The sequence below is a fragment of the Corythoichthys intestinalis genome, chromosome 1 (genome assembly GCF_030265065.1).
Source record: "Corythoichthys intestinalis isolate RoL2023-P3 chromosome 1, ASM3026506v1, whole genome shotgun sequence".
Classification (NCBI taxonomy): domain Eukaryota; kingdom Metazoa; phylum Chordata; class Actinopteri; order Syngnathiformes; family Syngnathidae; genus Corythoichthys; species Corythoichthys intestinalis.
Genome location: NC_080395.1, coordinates 11,618,111 through 11,637,088, shown reverse-complemented (window position 1 = coordinate 11,637,088; position 18,978 = coordinate 11,618,111). Strand labels below are relative to the sequence as shown.

Below are 18,978 nucleotides of genomic sequence, written 5' to 3'. Positions count from 1 at the left end.
ACAAAGCCATCAGCAAAACCATACAGCACCAGAAGTCGCAATAATGGTAAGAAATACTCATCATTGACCAGCAACAGCATAACAATGTTCAAAGAATTGAGAGACTTATTGCACTTTAAAAGTGTTGGAATTACATAAAATGCACACATTACTTGTATTTTTAGTTTAAACATATTGTGTGGCTCTCACGGGATTACATTTAAAAATATGTGGTGTTCATGGCTCTCTCAGCCAAAAAGGTTCCCGACCCCTGACTTAGAGGGTTAACGAGTTAATTCCGATTTACTTGGAAATCCGGTTTACATCGCCAGCACAGGAACGGAACTCCTTCGTAAACCGGGGACTACCTGTGTATATATTGTATACAGAGGTGGGTAGAGTAGCCAAAAATTTTACTCAAGATTAGCCTTACTTCAAAATAATATTACTCAAGTAAAAGTAGTCATCCAAAAAATGTACTCAAGTGAAAAAAAGTATCGAGTGAAAAGAATACTCAAGACATGAGTAACATTGTAACTGCTTATTGTTTGTAAACAATGGTATTTTTTTTCTCTCTGCACAAACTTATCGATATGAACTTGTTATGATACTGTACAATAACCTATTACATAACCACGTTAAGCCAAAGAAATACAAAAAAATATAAATAAATCATTGATTTTCGGCAAGAGGGGCGAAAAAAAGGTGTGTTCCAGGCACGTCCCACCGGCAGGAGGCTCCGGGGACAACCCAGGACACGCTAGATAAACCATGTCTCGGCTGGCCTGGGAACGCCTTGGGATCCCACCGGAGGAGCTCGTTGAAGAGGCTGGGGAGAGGGAAGCCTGGGTTTACCTGCTAAAGCTGCTGCACCCGCGACCCGACCCCGGATTAAGCAGCAGATGATGGATGGATGGATGGAGAAAAAAGAAGCATTATTCGTCCAAAGAAAACAAGTTTCTTGGGGTAGTTATTGATGAGAAGGTTAACTGGAAAGCTCATATAAAACATATACAAAGTAAATTATCATGAAGCATTTCAGTCCTGAGTAAAGCAAAACACAGTCTTGACCATAAATCACTCCACATACTTTACTGTTCTTTAATCCTACCATATTTACTATGGTTGTTCCGATCATGTTTTTTTGCTCCCGATCCAATCCCGATCATTTTAGTTTGAGTATCTGCCGATCCCAACATTTCCCGATCCGATTGTTTTTTTTTTTTGCTCCCGATTCAATTCCAATCATTCCCGACAATTTTTCCCGATCATATATATTTTTGCAATGAAAAAAATGAATAAAACTCGGACGAATATATACATTCAACATACAGTACATAAGTACTGTATTTGTTTATTATGACAATAAATCCTCAAGATGGCATTTACATTATTAACATTCTTTCTGTGAGAGGGATCCACGGATAGAAAGACTTGTAATTCTTAAAGGATAAACGTGACTTTGTATATTGTGACTAAATATTGCCTTCTAGTGTATTTGTTGAGCTTTCAGTAAATGATACTGTAGCCATTTAACTTCTGCCCAAATGCATGATGGGAAGTGCAACCATGACTGTGCGTCGTGGTACCAATTGATATACCTTATCTGCGTTGGGAAATAACATAGGGTGCTAAGAAAAAGATCAACTACTACCTTTCTTCCCCACATTGCTTACCACGATAATTCTAATCGTTGGGAGAGGAATTGTAAGGCTTTAGCCAATTAACAAAAGGCTCCAAAGGCTGCCAAAATTAACTCTACTCATTTTATGTTGCCTTTTAGCTCTATATACTGTATGGGTAAAACGGCGCCTTTATAGATTGAACGCGACAATGCGTGAGTGGGTCGTGCTGCGCATGCGTTAATTGTGTTAAATATTGTAACGTGATAAATGTAAAAAATATTAATTCTCGCCGTTAACGCGATAAATTTGATAACCCTACCTTAAGCTTAAACTAAAGACTCTGGAAGAGTGTAACACATTATGTCTGTTACGTTAAATACAATTAGAAAACAATTTAATTAAAAAAGATATTTAAAAAAGGCATGTCCGATATTTTTTTGCCGATTCCGATACTTTGAAAATGACGTGATCGGGACGCCGATTGATCTGGACATCACTAATATTTACACTACTGTGCAGAAGTCTGGGGTAATACTTATAAATGTACAATAAATTCACTGACCATTTTACAAAAAAGAGCCATATGAATAGTAAATAACGCTGGTTATAGAGATCATACAAATACATTATTTTTAAATTCCAGAACATTAAAATTCATGGACTTGGTTCATTTTCAGACAGCTCAGCTAATCTATAAGGCTTTACACAGGTCGCTTCCTGGCAATAGACAGAAATTATTTTTTAATAGAAAAGGACGGTACAGTTTGAGGGGGGAGCTTCATTTACAGCAGACATGTCCAAAGTCCGGCCCGGGGGCCAAATGCGGCCCGTGGTCAAATTTCATTCGGCCCCCAGCCTCTGTCATAAAATCAATAACGTCTGGCCCGCACACAGACTTAATAAATTGGTCAGCAGTACTGCAACCAGCATATGAAGTAGCTTACACACGAAATGCTGCTCCTCATTTACCCACTAAAAGGCAGCAGCACTTTAACCCTTTATTGCCAAATGTATCGCATTTGATACACCTAAAATTTCATGATTTTCAGACTAATTTAGAATTTTGACATTTTTTTTGAAAAAAAAAATGATGGATGCAAGTCGACACATGCATCTGCAGGTTCCATGAGAAAACAACACATGATTTAACATGGGTTATACGTAGATATTAGAGCACTTAATACACATATTCATTTTGACTTTTCACAAATTTGAAAAAAAGGTTTCATTAGGATCTTATTTTTCAAATTTTGGGATTCTCTGATAATTGCTTCTTGTTGCAGGTATTTAAGAGCTAAGCAACATTACTCAGTGTGACCCTCAACTTCCAATTTTCTATAATGGTGACACATATCAAAAAGTTGACTGTGACGGCCAACGCTTCAAGGATAAGTGGAAATTGGACTATTTCTTCACTAAAATACGCAACAACTGTGTCTTGCCTAATTTGCAAAGAGACAGTTGCTGTTTTTAAAAGATTTCAATGTGAGGCGATATTACCAAACAAGACATGCTGACATGTACGACAAGATTACAGGGAAGATGTGCAGCGAGAAATTGATTTAATTTCACAGCAGTAGTATTTCGCAGGAGCCCAAGAGTCGAAAGAGAACACCGCAAAGGCTAGTTGCGAGATTGTTGAAATTATTAATTAAAAAAAAATAATAAAGCAAATGTGACACACTGCACAAATTGCTAAATTATGCTTAAATATATTGTTCTACGTAAAGGACGTCAGCCAAGGTCGGCCCCCCACATTTTTACCACTCCAAATCTGGCCCCCTTTGCAAAAAGTTTGGACACCCCTGATTTACAGCATCACAGGGAACGAACTACATTAAAAAGTTTTTGTGTTTCAGTCTGTGGAGTGAAGCTGTGGAATAAACTAGATGAGAGCTCAAGCAATGTCCAAGCATGACCCAGTTTAGGAAGTGGTACAAGCACATGGTTTTCACTGGGTATAGGGAAGAGGAAGGGGTTCAATTATAGGGGTTTTTCACATATTAATTATAAAAGTAGAAAACTAAAAAAGTAGAAAACTAAAAAAGAAAAATTTTCTATTAATTATTTCTTTAAAATCCCCACAATTAACCTGGTGTAAGAATGTTCACAGTTTACTCGAACACGGTTTAATTGGGTGTGTTTACAACCACCAGATGTCCTCGGACACTTCACCACACACCCAGGTCGAAAAGGAACAGCGAGCGAGGGGGTGTATGCGGCGGCTCAGAGGCACTCAGACGGCTTTTTTTCCCCCTTTTAAAAGGTTTTTTCAGTATTCAAGTAAAGTTCTCGGTGGCGTGTCTGCACTCGGCCAGCACACACTTACGAACCAACAATTAAAAAAAAGCCCAGTCAAAAGGGGAACTTTGGTCATGTAGGGGCCCCCCTCTATGCACGTGCCAGGTCCTCCATGCCCATGCCGTCTCGTCGTGACATTTACGAATATAAACTTTGGACAAGTTGGTCGAAACAACCATGTCATTTCAAAGGCGTAACTGCAAGGATGATCTGTGTCCCCCCCCCCCTCCCCTTTTTTAAGTTTTTTAGCTCTTCTTCAATACTGTATTCCCAAACCCGGAAGTGTGAGATAATTTCTGCAATGCAACAGAAGACTATTGCGAGCACAGCAGCGGCAACAAAACAAATGAAGGAATCAAACAGAATCGGTTGCTTAGTGTCTGTAAACGGGGATCTCCAGGGTAAAACGGACAAATTAAAATTAGTCCGAGGGCATAATGCACCATGAAACTGCTATAGCAGCATATAAACATATTGTTCTATCAAACACAATTGGCTTACAATACAGCATTTTATCAAAAAGAGGGGTGCAAGAGCAGAAATTGCTTTTTCAGCCTCTTGTGTTTTCCGCCATATACTGTATATTGGATAGTTGTGAAAAAGAACAGCACCTGAAAAATAATTTCGTTCTTCATGTCATTTCATATCATGTATTTCAGTGTGTTGGCGCTTATGTCTTTCTAGATTGGTCTTCTGAATAAATCTTTTCTCGCAAAGTGTGCAGGCGTAAGGCTTATCTCCAGTGTGTGTGCTTGTGTGTTTGTTTAAATCTCCCTTCCTGATGAATCTTTTACCACAAGGTGTGCAGGCAAAAGGCTTCTCTCCAGTGTGTGTTCTTGTGTGAATGTTTAAACTTGCCTTTGTGGAGTATTTTTTATCACAAAGTGTGCAGGCAAAATGCTTATCTCCAGTGTGTGTGCTTGTGTGTCTGTTCAAACCTCCCTTCTCGATGAATCTTTTACCACAAAGTGTGCAGGCGTAAGGCTTCTCTCCAGTGTGTCTACTTGTGTGTCTGTTCAAACCTCCCTTCTCGGTGAATCTTTTACCACAAAATGTGCAGGCAAAAGGCTTCTGTTGAGTGTGTATGATTGCGTGTTTGTTTAAATCTCCCTTCCTGATGAATCTTTTACCACAAAGGGTGCAGGCAAAAGGCTTCTCTCCAGTGTGTGCTCTTGTGTGAATGTTTAAACTTGCCTTTGTGGAGTATTTTTTATCACAAAGTGTGCAGGCAAAATGCTTATCTCCAGTGTGTGTGCTTGTGTGTCTATTCAAACCTTCCTTCTCGATGAATCTTTTACCACAAAGTGTGCAGGCGTAAGGCTTCTCTCCAGTGTGTCTACTTGTGTGTCTGTTCAAACCTCCCTTGTCGGTGAATCTTTTACCACAAAATGTGCAGGCAAAAGGCTTCTGTTGAGTGTGTATGATTGCGTGTTTGTTTAAATCTCCCTTCCTGATGAATCTTTTACCACAAAGGGTGCAGGCAAAAGGCTTCTCTCCAGTGTGTGTTCTTGTGTGAATGTTTAAACTTGCCTTTGTGAAGTATTTCTTATCACAAAGTGTGCAGGCAAAATGCTTCTCTCCAGTGTGATTTTTTGTGTGCGATACTAAAAGTCCCTTCTGAGTGAATCGTTTACCACAACACGTGCACACAAAAGGCTTCTCCCCGGTGTGTGTACGCATGTGTGCCTTTAACTTGCTTTTCCGAAGAAATGTTTTATCACAACGTGAGCAGGGAAAAGGTTTCCCAACCGCATATTCTTTTGTGTCTCTTTTAAATGACGACTTGTCTAAGGGGTTTGAAGCGTTTTGGTCAAAGTCATCCTCCTCCTCATCAGTGTTAAAGTCAGAAGAATGTGACGTTATGTCGTCGCTGTCCGAAAGTGGAGCCAAGAGGCTGTCCGGTTGCAATTGTTCCTCTCCTTTTGTTGTCACGTGCTGAAATGAGCCGTCGCTCGAAGGTTTCGCTGCTCCGCTCTCATCGGCTGTACCTTCGTCTTCTTCGCTCTTTACACTGACACCTATTGGAAACCTGAGGATTTCAACTTCTTGTTTTTCTTCTTTAATGTCAGGGGTCTCTGGCTCCGCCTCCTGTTTGATCCACGGCATGTCGGACTCCTCCTTCTGTTTCACATGGAGGTGGTCATGGTTCTCAGGGTGAAGATCTTCAACAGGGACGTCTGCGAGACTCTGGGTGGGGGAAAAAAAAAAAAAAAAATCACGTGATTTGCTGATGTCAGATTTATTTGGAGAGAAAAACAGGAAGTCCACGGGTTATGACGTACCCGACTGATGTGATTTAAACTTCAGGACTCTGGATTCTCCAGTCGTTTTTTTTTTATCATGTTGACTTTGGTTTTGTGATGCATGCTTTTATTTTGATGAAGAAAATGTAGGGCAGGTAGTACTTCCGCACGTGAGACTTGCAAGTCAGAGCGCATTTACACACGAAGAACGTATTTGCTCACGCTAAGATGAGCGCACGCACACACACAAGGAGGAGCCATTTGTTCCCACGAAGAAGCCGAGTGTGAGAGAGGAAAGAGCCTGCGCGCACATTTGTAATTTTCGAAGCATCCACAGGCAACACCTTTTGTACTGTTTCTTGTGCGTTTTCAATTGTGGTCAAATACTTGGGGCAAGTTGATGTGATTATTTTTGATGACGTGCGGACGCTAACTGATGCATGCTAATCGTTTGTGTTCATTGTTATTGCTGTATCAGCAGCGAGTTATAGACAAAAATTTGAATTGCTGTTATTGACGATGAAACTGATTTCATTTCATTTTTATTTTACTTTCATTCTGCAAATGTTGATGTCATGAGACACTGGATAAAGTCGGGAAACCACACGGACTTATCTTCAACATCTTGGCGAGGACAGTACAATGGTGTGTATTACGCGTTTTTAGATAGTTATTTCGATGCGGTATTTAAAGGGTTAATTCCGAATTACGCGGAAATTCCGGTTACATCTCCGGCGTAGGAATGGAACTCGTTCGTAACCCGGGGACTACCTGTTTACATTGATGACTTCACTTCATGTTTTAAGTAATGGTGGGCTGAGAAGCATAATTTGTGTTAAAAATGTGTTGCATGACAATAGACAATAGATACTGTATTTTTCCTTTATTCTACATATTGACTTTGATTTTTTCTTCTGTCATTTTCACCAATGAGACGTTGCAAAAATAACCACATGCTCCACTATACCAATCAAAGTTAACAATTTTTTTTCTCCACGAAAGGGCGCTCATGCTCTTTGGATGGGTGGTATATATGTATATTTTTTTTCCACAAGAAAATTATATTTCAGTCAAATTTTTATCACTCGACAGTGCATAAAGGGTGAGGGAGTCAAAACAATTACAATAGTTGTTGAAAATATTGTATCAGCAAGGTAATGTGGTCCCAAAAAACGAATGGTTGACATCGTCACCTCAATAAGCCACAATTCAGATAAAACGGTTAATCATTGATGTTTCAAGTGTTGTTTTGGTCTGAATAAGAGGTGAGGGCAGTCGTCGTGACACTCCCAAGGAGAACATGGTGCTTCTCGGGCGGACATGTGAGAACCGGAGAAGACAGTGGGTCGCTGCGTGAGTCCTGCCCAAAAAACGGCCCACACCTCTTCATAGCTCTGTTCTGTGTGCTCGTTTGGTTAAAAAAAATACTGTGCACACTCCATGGGCATAGGTTTGCATAGGGACGGTAGAACATAACACTACCAAATTTTCAGGATACTTACATTGACCTCTCTTCACTTGTTGAATGTGCTAGTCCATTTTTCCCCCCTCAAATGCAAGTTTGATTGGCTGATGACTTGACCCCCACCACCACATTCAGACACGTGTTCACAGCCGGTGTTCAGTGAAATTATTCACCCCGATACTATTTTGCTCCCGAAGCTTTTGTGGTGGTAAATAAGCACTCTTTATATTTAGTTGGACTCTCAAAGTTATCCAAAAAAACTTTTCTAAATAAACATGAGATTATTAGATTAGTAGCTGTAACAGCTTTGGTAGTAACAAGTAGCTCTACTGATTTCACCAATGAGACGTCGCAAAAATAATCACATGACTCCATTATACCAATCAGACGCAAGCTTGCCTGGCTTCACGCCAGCCTGCTCAATCATGTCGTCTTTAGCACCGTAAAAAATGAAGTATTTGATATTGAGCGCTGCTCTCAACAAGACTCGAAAGTGCGGATTTCAACCTCTATCCCAGTTTTTATTTGGCACTGATTGACCAAGGAAAACCGGATATATGCTCCTTTTAATTTATAAATTGTAACAATGAAGGAACTCTTCACTATTCAAACTAGGAACTATTTTCTCCACCAGAGGACACTCATGCTCTTTGGACGAATAATGCCTCATTTTTGTTTGTTTTTTTCTCTCATTGGAATTCAATTATTATTATTTTTTTGTAATTATTTATTGGGCTTAATGCGGTTATGTAATGTGTTATTATCCAGTATCATCATCATGGTTCATATACCATTGTTTAAAAAAAATAAATAAATAAACAAACAAAAATAAGCAGTTACTCAAAATGTTACTCTTACTTAGGGATGGGAATCGAAATCCGATTCCAATTCCGAACCGGTTCAGAGTGTTTCGAGGCCTCGACATCACAATGAAAAAGCCTTAACGATCCCTTTAACGAGTCCTGAAGACACATATTGTGTCGTGACCAGTGTTGTTAATCTTAGTGAAAAAAAGTAATTAATTATAGTTACAAATTACTTCTCTCAAAAAGTAATTGCGTTAGTAACTCAATTACCTGAATGTAAGAGTAATTAGTTACTTGGCAAAGTAATTGGTGATAATTACTTTTTTTTTTTTTTCCCTCAAAAAAAAACAAAAAAAAACATTGGCCACACTATGTGAAGTTTTTTTGTGAAGGTTTTTGGTACAATTGGCCCGAGCCCAATTCTTTACCCTAATTTACCCTTTACCCTGAATCAACTGTTAAAAGTTGTTAAAATTGCTCCCATTATTGCATTAGTTCCCTTCTCTCTACTTTCGACATATGAACATTTTAAAACTGTTTCATCATTTAAAGATAGATTCAAGTCAAGATTTTGCCGATTTAGAAGTATTTTAGATAAAAAGTTACTTAGGTTCGCTAGGAAGGTTCTCTACAACAAAGCCGTCCTAAAAAGTCTACTGCTTTAAGATGGCGGCTGTCTACTAACTCATTTAGTGCCATGTCTGTCATTTTGCATCTAGTTATATCTATGTACAGTACATGTGATATCTACCATATCTACCATAACATGCGGGCGTAGTTTGTAGGCTATCGGCTACAACATGTATTATTGGAGCTACCTAGCATCGCGTTTGCTCGGCGTCACAACTTTCTTGCCTCCTCCCTACTCCTGCTCTGTCGTCTCGGTGAGTCCGTCTCCCTCAGACTTTTCGACCAATATAGTAACGCATGCCTTTCCGTCCTCAGTAACGGTAACAGCGTTGCCAAGATGAGAAAAGTAATTAATTAGATTACCCACTACTGAAAAAAAATAACGCCGTTAGTAACGCCGTTATATTGTAACGCCGTTATTAACAACACTGGTCGTGACTGCCTTGTTGTCCAGACGCATCAAACTAGCATGGCGCCAAGACCCACCCGCTCCAAAGTTTGGCTACACTTCACCAGGAAAGAGGGTGAAAATGAAAAGTGACGATGGTTTAGCACGAGCATTGCAGCCGTAAACATAACAATGACAGCACGTTGGTTCAAACGCTCGAAAGTGTGTCTTCACTTCACGAGGAAAATTTACAACAACACGACTTGCAATCATTGCAAGGTGGAGATAACTGCATCAGGAGGGAAGGTGGAGATAACTGCATCGGGAGGGAATAGACTGCACTGTCCTCACCAAGACAGCTATACAGCTAGCTAAACTCCGAAATGACAATACAGAAGACGTTGGTATAATTTGCTGACTTTATTCAACCATCACTTGAAGAGTGAAACTAAAAATAGAAATGAAACAAATTCATTTCATCCCCAATAACAAACAGGTTTGCATCAACGTAAATCAGCGATGATTAGCTGCTAATTCAGTAATAACAACACGATTAGCATGCGTTCACTAGCATTAGCACGTTGTTCAAACCACTACACAACTGGATTTAAGTGGCCGATCGCGAGTGGAAACACACAACAACACCACAAAAGATGATACATACAGGCGTTGCCTCTGTAGATATTTTACAAACATTAAAGGGGAACTTTGAAGTAAGGTTGGCCAACCATGTTTTTGAATAATATCAATGGCTAAACAATTATAAGCATATTTTCATTTTTTTTTTTTACGCAACCCTTCCAGATTCTTTGTTTAACCCATAGCAACGCCCTTGACAACGAAAATGCTTTTCTTTGGCAATCTTCGGAAATCTTCGGAAATTACGTCACACCGGGAAGTGCGAGGGAAGTCCGCCATAGAACAGTATTGTTTGTTGCATTGTTTCTCGGTAAGATGCCACGGCGGTGTATGGCCATGTTTTGTTCTCACTCAAACGAAAAGTTGTATGAGTGGCCAAAGGAAGTAGTAAGAAGTAGGAAGAAGTAAGTGTGATTTTTGGATAGATGACTGATGACTTTGTCAAAGCAGAGGCTGCCAACTGTTGTGGAATGAACAGTATAAGCTAGCGACGTTAGCCGAGGCTATCCCCGATCATAGTTGTTGTTGCGTTCGCTAGGTTAAGCGTGTTTAAATTGTGCGTCATCTACGATCTTGTCCGAAAGGGTTAATCCACTATCAATCGGGAAAGGGGTGTGGATGTGCACATAAGCGGGTCGTCGTCGCGATAATTCACGGTCACGTTGCAGATAGCCTTCTAGTTTGTATTTCGCCGCTTTGCGAGAGCCGCTGACAGGTGACAAGTGTTGCTTTTAATGTCTGGCAGCGAATCAGCGAGCGCGCAGGCCACGCAGTGAATCATGGGAAATGTAGTCTCGGGACAACACTGAATTGGTGCTTTGTAATCTGTTCGCTTGTGTGAAAAAACTACATTTCCTCACGCCATTAGACGCCACTTTGTTTTCTTATTGATGCCACAAAAAAGTGGAGAAAGTCATCGGCGACTGTGATATAGTGGATATTATTTAGTTGTAATACGGGAGTTGACCAGTAGAGTGTACGCATGTCATTTAGATGTGTTATTGTTTGTGCCTTACTCCTTCACTAAGAGAAAAACGTTATTGTTCAGTCACTTGGCAAGACGTTGAGTAAAGTTGTAAAAGCCAATAAAGGTGTCGTGTGGGTCACTCGGTCAAGATATAACAACGACTCATCTCCCCCCCCCCCCCCCCCCAACGTTTTTGTTTTATTATTTAATATGCACGAGAGCAGCCGGATCTGCCAAAATGAACATGAAGTCTGATTTTTTTATTTTTTTAACAATGTCATCAGATAGACAAAACCATAAAATTATGTGCAAATGCCTGCATCTTCAAATCATGAAAATAATAACAGCCTATATCTTACCAATGTTGTAATCTCGATGGGTCTTGTATCCATTCCATGTCAGGAAGTCTAGGCACATTGTTGGCATCCTGACTGGCGTCTGGCTAATAACATAAAATTCCATTGTGGCATCCTGACTGGCGTCTGGCTAATAACATAAAATTCCAATCTCCTCTTCTTCCTCCAACTCTTCAAAAACTTGGATCTCCTCCCTTGCGCTTGATCTATCGCTTATATAGCTGTTTGGATCATTGTTTGAAGGGCTTTGTATGGCGGCCGTATGTATGGAGGTGCCATGGCATTCCCGGTGTGACGTATTACTTCCGGGTTCGTCCCCTTTCAGGCTCGAACTTCGGAAACGCGACTATTTTGTCAAATATACAACATATAAATTATTTTTTCATGCTTTATTTGTTGGACAATGTTTAATTACTTTACTTGTGACCCTATTTGGCATGTGAAGAAATTAGTTCCAACTACAGCTTTAAGAAAGAACGTAGGGTCGTAGCAGTGCTTCCCTCTCTAACTCGCTCACTCGCTTGGATGCGGCATTTCTTCTTCGCGTGTAAGCGCGCTCTTCTTCACGTGAGCGCGTTCTTCTTCGCGTGAGGAAGCGCAAGGGCGCCCCCACTTGAGCGTGAAAGCACCATAAAAACAAAAAGGCATGCATACTGGTAAATAATACACTTTAACAGTGGTCCCCAAACTACGGCCCGCGGGCCGGATACGGCCCGCCCTGACATTTGGTCCGGCCCCCTGAACAATACCACAGAGCATTTTGAAATCTTTTTTTTCTCAATAGTGTTATTTATTTTCTGGCCTTTTTCTGTGAAGAACTCAGAGAGGGTTATTTGGTTATTATCTATTTGATTAATAGTGTTATTGTTATTAATTATTATTATTACATTATATTATTATTTTTATTTTATTTACTTTTGTTCCGTGAAATATCCAGAAAGGGTTATTTGATTGTGGCTGTCTGAAAAACAATACATTTTTACATTTAGGCACTCCTGCAATCGTCACACTTTTTCTGTTACAAACTGACCCCGGCCCCTCATCAGAGAAGGGAAAAGTTACATGGCCCTCACTGGAAAAAGTTTGGGGACCCCTGCAAGTTTAACACATATTGCCAACGGCAAACCAACGACCTATATACCAATATATACCAATATTTTTTATTTCTATTAGAAAAATGTTTCAGTAAAATGTTACACTTTCTTGTGCATTTGCCACTTATTGCCACAGTTAATATTGAGGCTTTGGGCCTGTTTTGACATTGTTGTGAGTTTGTAAGGTTGTGACTTCTGATTAAACAAACTCAATGACAATCAAAACGTTTGTTCTTCTTTTCCCCCAAATTAGAATCGATAAGAGAATCGATAAAGAATCGAATCGTTAAGCAATATCGATAATGGAATCGGAATCGTAAAACTATCAATTCCCATCCCTACTCTTACTTGAGTATTCTTTTCACTTTATACTTTTTTACTTGTACTCGAGTACATTTTTTGGACGACGACCTTTACTGTTACTTCAGTAATATTATCTTGAAGTAACGGTACTCTTACTTGAGTAAAAGTTTTGGCTACTCTACCCACCTTTGTGTTTAAATATTGCAATTTAAATTTGCTTATAGAATCCAGACACTTATTCTGGAAGTTTTCAAAATGTTTCTTTAGTAGTTTTTAAAAACAAATGTTCAATCAAACGGTGTACCACCGAAACCAATACACATGCATTGCAAAACCCAAACCAAAAAAAAACTTCCCATGTTTTCAGTGTAAATCTACTAGAAATAAGTGAAATTATCTGCTAGTGCTTCAAGTAAATTTTACTCACTTAGATTTCTTGAAATAAGAAAAATATCTAGTTGAAAATAAGCTGAAAAAAACTTGTCAGAAATGTAATTAATTTAAGAATAGACAATGTTTAAAACATTAATTGAAAGCCATTTTTTCTTGATTTAGGTTAAAAATGACCAATTTGTAGCTGCATGGCCTTAACAAGAACAAATATTGTAGTAATAGTAATATCTACTTAAAGTAAGTGGAAGAATCTGATGCATTAATCTGTTAATCAGCCTTTGACACTCAGAACAAGATGAAGAAAATTATTCGACTAGATTTAAGAAAATTTTTCAGATTAAGACGTTATAAATTTGCAGTGTGGAGGTTAAATAAATTTGTATTGATTTATTTTGCATTAGTAATTTAACCTATCAACAGTGTTGGGCTCGTTACTTTAAAAAAGTAATTAGTCACAGTTACTCACTACTTCTTCCAAAAAGTGAGTTAGTAACTGAATTACTCTATAGTAAAAGTAACTAGTTACCAGGGAAAGTAACTATTTCCGTTACTTTAAAAATAAGTTGTTGTATGTCAAAATATTTGACATATTCTGAGCAGTATTCGAGTCAGTTGAATAGAGAAGGACAAGTAGTTGTGTGATAGTAATATTTATTGCACCTCACCAGCAACAGATTTATCCTACACTTGAAGTGCAACAAAAATAAACAGATTTGAATTGCTTACCACAGATGTAGACAAAAGCTTTGCCCCAGGACATAAATTACACTTTACATGCACGTTCTTTCATTTAATTTAGACCAACTTGAAATAGTGTTTATATCTCCAACTCGTAAAGGACAAATTTTCCTCTGAATGCTCTGCCATCATATCCCTCTGCATCTGTTTTGCGTGTGTGTGTTTGCGCTGTTCTGGTTTGTGTGTGAAAACACCGGCTCTGAAATTTATATATATATATATATATATATATATATTAGGGCTGTCAAACGATTAAAATTTTTAATCGAGTTAATTACAGCTTAAAAATTAATTAATCGTGATTAATCGCAATTAATCACAATTCAAACCATCTCTAAAATATGCCATATTTTCTGTAAATTATTGTTGGAATGGAAAGACACACGACGGATATATACATACAACATACTGTACATAAGTACTGTATTTGTTTATTGTAACAATAAATCCACAAATGGCATTATTAACATTCTTTCTGTTAAAGTGATCCACGGATAGAAAGACTTGTAGTTCTTAAACGATAAATGTTATAGTTACAAGTTATAGTAATTTTATATTAAAACCCCTCTTCATGTTTTCTTTTTAATAAAATTTGTAAAATTTTCAATCAAAAGTAGAGTTAATATAATAATAAGAAGAATAAAAATAACAATAATAAGTTTTACGTGAATTTTGCATAGCTATTTTGATATGGAATGCCAGTTCATTTGGCATTGTTGTTTAACTGTGTGTCAGAATAGGGCCTCATTACTATAGACTGAAGTGCTTTTATTTTTGTGAACATTATTTTTTTGGGAGAGCTAGGAATATTATTTTTGTTGTGCTTTCACTAAATGATACTTATGTTTGTTGTGAAGGAGAAGCTTATGCCAATAAACGGCGCGGTCCAAAGAACGCCTGTGTCCACTCGCCTTTACTGTATAAAATAAATCTGTACATATCTTACCCAAAATACAACAAGAGACACATAATTGCCACTAAAAGAAAGAAAACTTATCGAAATATGTGTGGAGCACATATAGCAATTTGCATTGCATTGTGAATACAGCATAAACGTCTCACAACTACTAATTCTCCCACTTTTAGAACAAATAACATGAGTATGGAACGGCGCTGCCCCCAAGTGGCCGGTGGCATTCTCTTCACTCTTAATGTACATAAACGGCCTCATTGTAATCTGTTTGAGGCATTATGAAAGCGGGTCATTCAGTGCATGCGTTAATTGCGTCAAATATTTTAACATGATTAATTTAAAAAATTAATTAACGCCCGTTAACGTGATAATTTTGACAGCCCTAATATATATATATATATATATATATATATATTTACAAAAACAGGAACACAAAAAAATACACACAACTCTAAGAGTCAGTCATTGACAGATCCCCGAGATCCGGCTCTGAGCGCTATTTGGCTCGAGCGTTTACGTCACAGAATGGGGGATCACGTGAGATTTGACAACAACGCAGCCATATTGGAAGCAGGATTGACTCGCGGGACATTAAACTTTAACTTGCCAGTTCGATAAAGAGACAAACTCGTTACTAAGGCGAAGAACTTATGTGATCAAACTTGAGGATGTGAACAATGCTGACCCTTACGAGCAAGCCGAAGACAAATGGAGTAAATTTGTCGACGGGCTTCCACAATTACCCGAAATGGACATTCTGCTGTATTTATTGTTTGGTGTATGTTACTAAACTCATCAGCCATTCCGAAATTATAAATCGCTACAAAGCTACACGAACAGTTTTGCTGCGGATGGGTGCAGGACCTGAATATTATGACCATATCAAACGGCAACTCCATCATTCTTGCAAAGGTAGACTATGTGTGTTTACTATTTTCATTGCAATGAATTTGAACGCAACCCAAGTCTTGGATGACAAATAAATAGTGCAGAGTAGACTCGCTACGGCTGGTAGTTTCTTCAATTTATTCAAAGTAAGTAACGCACTGCTTTTGACTGTCAGTAACGGTAATGGCGTTGTAACGGCGGAAAAAATAATTAGCTAGATTACCCCGTTACTGAAAAAATAACGCCGTAATGTAACGGTGTTATTATAACGCCGTAATGTAACGGTGTTATTTATAACGCCGTTATTCCCAACACTGCCTATCAATTAATTTGGTTCACATTGGTGAGAAGTGTAGTCCTGACCAGCGTTCACCCAATCTGCTTGGTCTTAATGTCCCGTCTCAAGCAAAAAGTGGACATGGAGGTTATGCTGTTATATCGTCCCTACCAATATTGAGACCAAACCTACTCCCTTGGCACACTCTGAAAATGAGAGTGCCACTGCCATCCACTGATTCTTTTACGGCAAAAAGAATGTTCCCAGAGGTCACATGCGCCACCCCCTGCATCGTTCTACGCCCCCTGGGAGGAGTGGGGGTGCGCGCCCCACTATTTGAGAAGTAATTCCCTACAGTAACAATCAAATCAAACCAAGTCTGATATTGCATGAAAAATACAACAACTAATGTCATGATCTTACCTTCATTTTGTTTTTCAGTTGTTCGTCAAGACCTGGATTTCCTCTCCCTATTTTCCACGTTGTAATCTTTGACTTGATGTTTTGGATTGCGTTGGCCTCCAGTCATTAGTAATTTGTCGCATCTTAAAGACAAGTCGAGAAGCGTTTCATACAATCAAAAGTGATTACGCTCATGTTAACCGATCGACGTTTCTTGAAAACAAACTTCACAAATAGGAAGTGGCGTTCAGCCAAAGCAATCGGAATGCGTTGACGTGTCTTAGCTAGCGAGCTAAGCTAAACTAAACTAAGTTAAGTAAGCCTGCGAAGCTTCAACATAAAGCCAGGGGTGAAAGTGGGCCAGAACTGTCAGGAACACAGTTCCGGTATAAGATTCAGGGCCGGCAAAACGGTGCTTTGATTCCAACAATATGACGGCAACTGTCAAAACGCTATGTAAAAAATGAAAAATACAAAGCTGCCACACATGCATTTCATCTCCAAGAAGAAAACAATCTACCAACATCAGTTTTACATACACAAGTGTTAACAAAAATAATAAAGGGCTTGTGTAGTGTAATCCGTTTCCACCGATATTTATTATTTATTTTATTCCATGGACGGAATGGAGGTTTCCCCAGCTGCTGCCGTTAGCCGAGTCTGACGATGACGAGTCACGTCAATGTGCGAACGCATGCAGCAAAGCAAAACGCCTCGACTCATTTATCCATTCAATTGGCTGACATACTGACATGTGATCACCAGAGATAGTTTGCTCTGATGGGTTCAAATGTACATGTTTTCTGGAAGAGCAAAGAAAAAAAAAAAAGTTTGAATTGATGCGACAAAAAAAACAGCAATGCAATATAAAATGGATCAAATCTTTAAAATCAAGGCAAGAGGCTTATTTATCATATTTTGTTTTATTTGCTCTGATGGGGAGATTCAGAACATCTTAGCTTTCAATGTGCACTTTGGACTTATATTTGTTCATTTATGTTAGCCTACTTATTCATTTCCTTATGATTTAAAAAAGCCAATGTTTGCACCATCTTCAAAATATATTCCATTTCACTCTGCATAATATAAGTCATTTGTACTTTTTTTTCTGAATGTATGTTACTTACATCTTTATTATTAAAAAACACAACAAAAAGTAAATGTTTACATTAACTTCAATTTTAATATACATCCTATGTTCTTAAGTAGTTCAGATTTGGCATTTGGTATGTGAGGAAATGAGGGAAAATAAAAAATTAGGAGATGGAGGATGGGGTTATTGCTGTTTTGTTAACTTTTATTTTGCAAATCATTGAAAAAATACAATTTTGAATGAAAATCAGTTTTTGTGTTATAGAAATAACTGACCAAAACAGTTTTCTTTGCATTTCAGTAGTTTTTACGGAGCCCCCCGGGTGCCAGGATAGAAAAAATAAAAAATCATAGCTAATCTGTACCCACAGATTACTAATCTGTGGGTACAGATTACTAATCTGCTATGATTTTTTTATTTTTTTCTATCCTGGCACCTACGGAGACCCCCGGGTGCCAGGATAGAAAAAAAGTTTTGACGTAAATGGATAAAATTTCTGGCTGCGTGGCAACCTTCACTTCGGGGAGTTCAGGTGTTCTGACAAATTTTGCAACCCATCAAAAATTGCTACCTTGCGGGTTTGCGCATGCGCGTAACGTTAAAAATGGCCGCGAATGCAGCGATTCCAAAGTAAACACTACAAACTTTCTTTAAAGAAAGGAATATTTACTTAAGTTTGATCATGTAAAGACATGTACAAAAGTTCTCACTGCACACAGCAACTGCACCCCGCGCTCTCACTGTTAACGACTTCGCCGTGTCGTTAAGTATTAATTTACGCCATTTTCGTGCTGCACATGTATGTTTATGATGTGTCTAGTTTAGTTAGCACCTTTGGATAACATTAAGAGTCCAACTGAATGTAAAACAGGGCATTATCAGCGCCACAAAAGCTTCGGAAGCAACATTTTATAAGGGAGAAAATTTTGACAGAACACCGGCAAGAAATTTTTACTACTTTCACCCCTGCATGAAGCCAACCATTTCCACGATGCTTTAAAATGGGACTTTTTAGTCCACTAAATTCTTACATCGGTACTTACCCAATGAAAATGCTTTGATGGAGGTTGTTTGGTTTGGAAAAGGGAACACGAAAGAACAGCAAACGCCGGATGGTTACACAGAGGTTGCGCCAATGTGAACCGGAAGTAGAAACGTTCAGGTGCTGAAACTTCAGCGTTATATGATCAAGCGTTTGGAAGTTCCATCACGGCTTTACATCTCTGGAGTCAAAAAAAAAAAAGTTCAACAAATATGATCAACATATCCGAATCATAGTCATCACTATCAATACCTCAGTTTGAAGGCTCAGAATTAATATATTTCGTAAATGTATACACTGACTTTATCCAATTTACTGTCCTGCTTCTTCTGCACTTCTTCCATCAAGGAACAATTACAATTACAATGAACTCGCTTCATATTTAAACATTGAAGCTTCTCAGTAACTTTTTTCTTCTTCGCTAACCATTCCTAAG

At 38.6% G+C, this 18,978-nt stretch overlaps 1 protein-coding gene across 2 annotated transcripts; it reads right to left on the bottom strand.

Moving 5' to 3' along the window:
- Nucleotides 1-4,160: 4,160 nt before the first annotated feature.
- Nucleotides 4,161-18,630, bottom strand: LOC130915541 (gastrula zinc finger protein XlCGF57.1-like). Of its 2 annotated transcripts, XM_057835562.1 has the most exons (3): nt 18,544-18,630; nt 16,429-16,550; nt 4,161-6,092 (listed from the first exon to the last, which is right to left on the bottom strand). In XM_057835562.1, exons 2-3 carry the CDS (start codon nt 16,432-16,434, stop codon nt 4,542-4,544), a joined length of 1,557 nt encoding a protein of 518 aa, XP_057691545.1. In that variant the 5' UTR covers nt 16,435-16,550; nt 18,544-18,630; the 3' UTR covers nt 4,161-4,541. The 2 variants fall into 2 exon arrangements, with proteins under 2 accessions (XP_057691545.1, XP_057691543.1); XM_057835560.1 differs by lacking the exons at nt 16,429-16,550; nt 18,544-18,630 and adding an exon at nt 11,403-11,459.
- Between the last annotated feature and the right edge of the window lie 348 nt (nt 18,631-18,978).

Excerpts from the sequence above, each read along its gene's own strand:
- LOC130915541 (XM_057835560.1), bottom strand. The coding sequence starts at position 11,435 with ATGGATACAAGACCCATCGAGATTACAACATTG. Across the intron at positions 6,093-11,402 it reads CCATCGAGATTACAACATTG|AGTCTCGCAGACGTCCCTGT; the intron begins GTAAGATATAGG and ends TCCCCCACCCAG.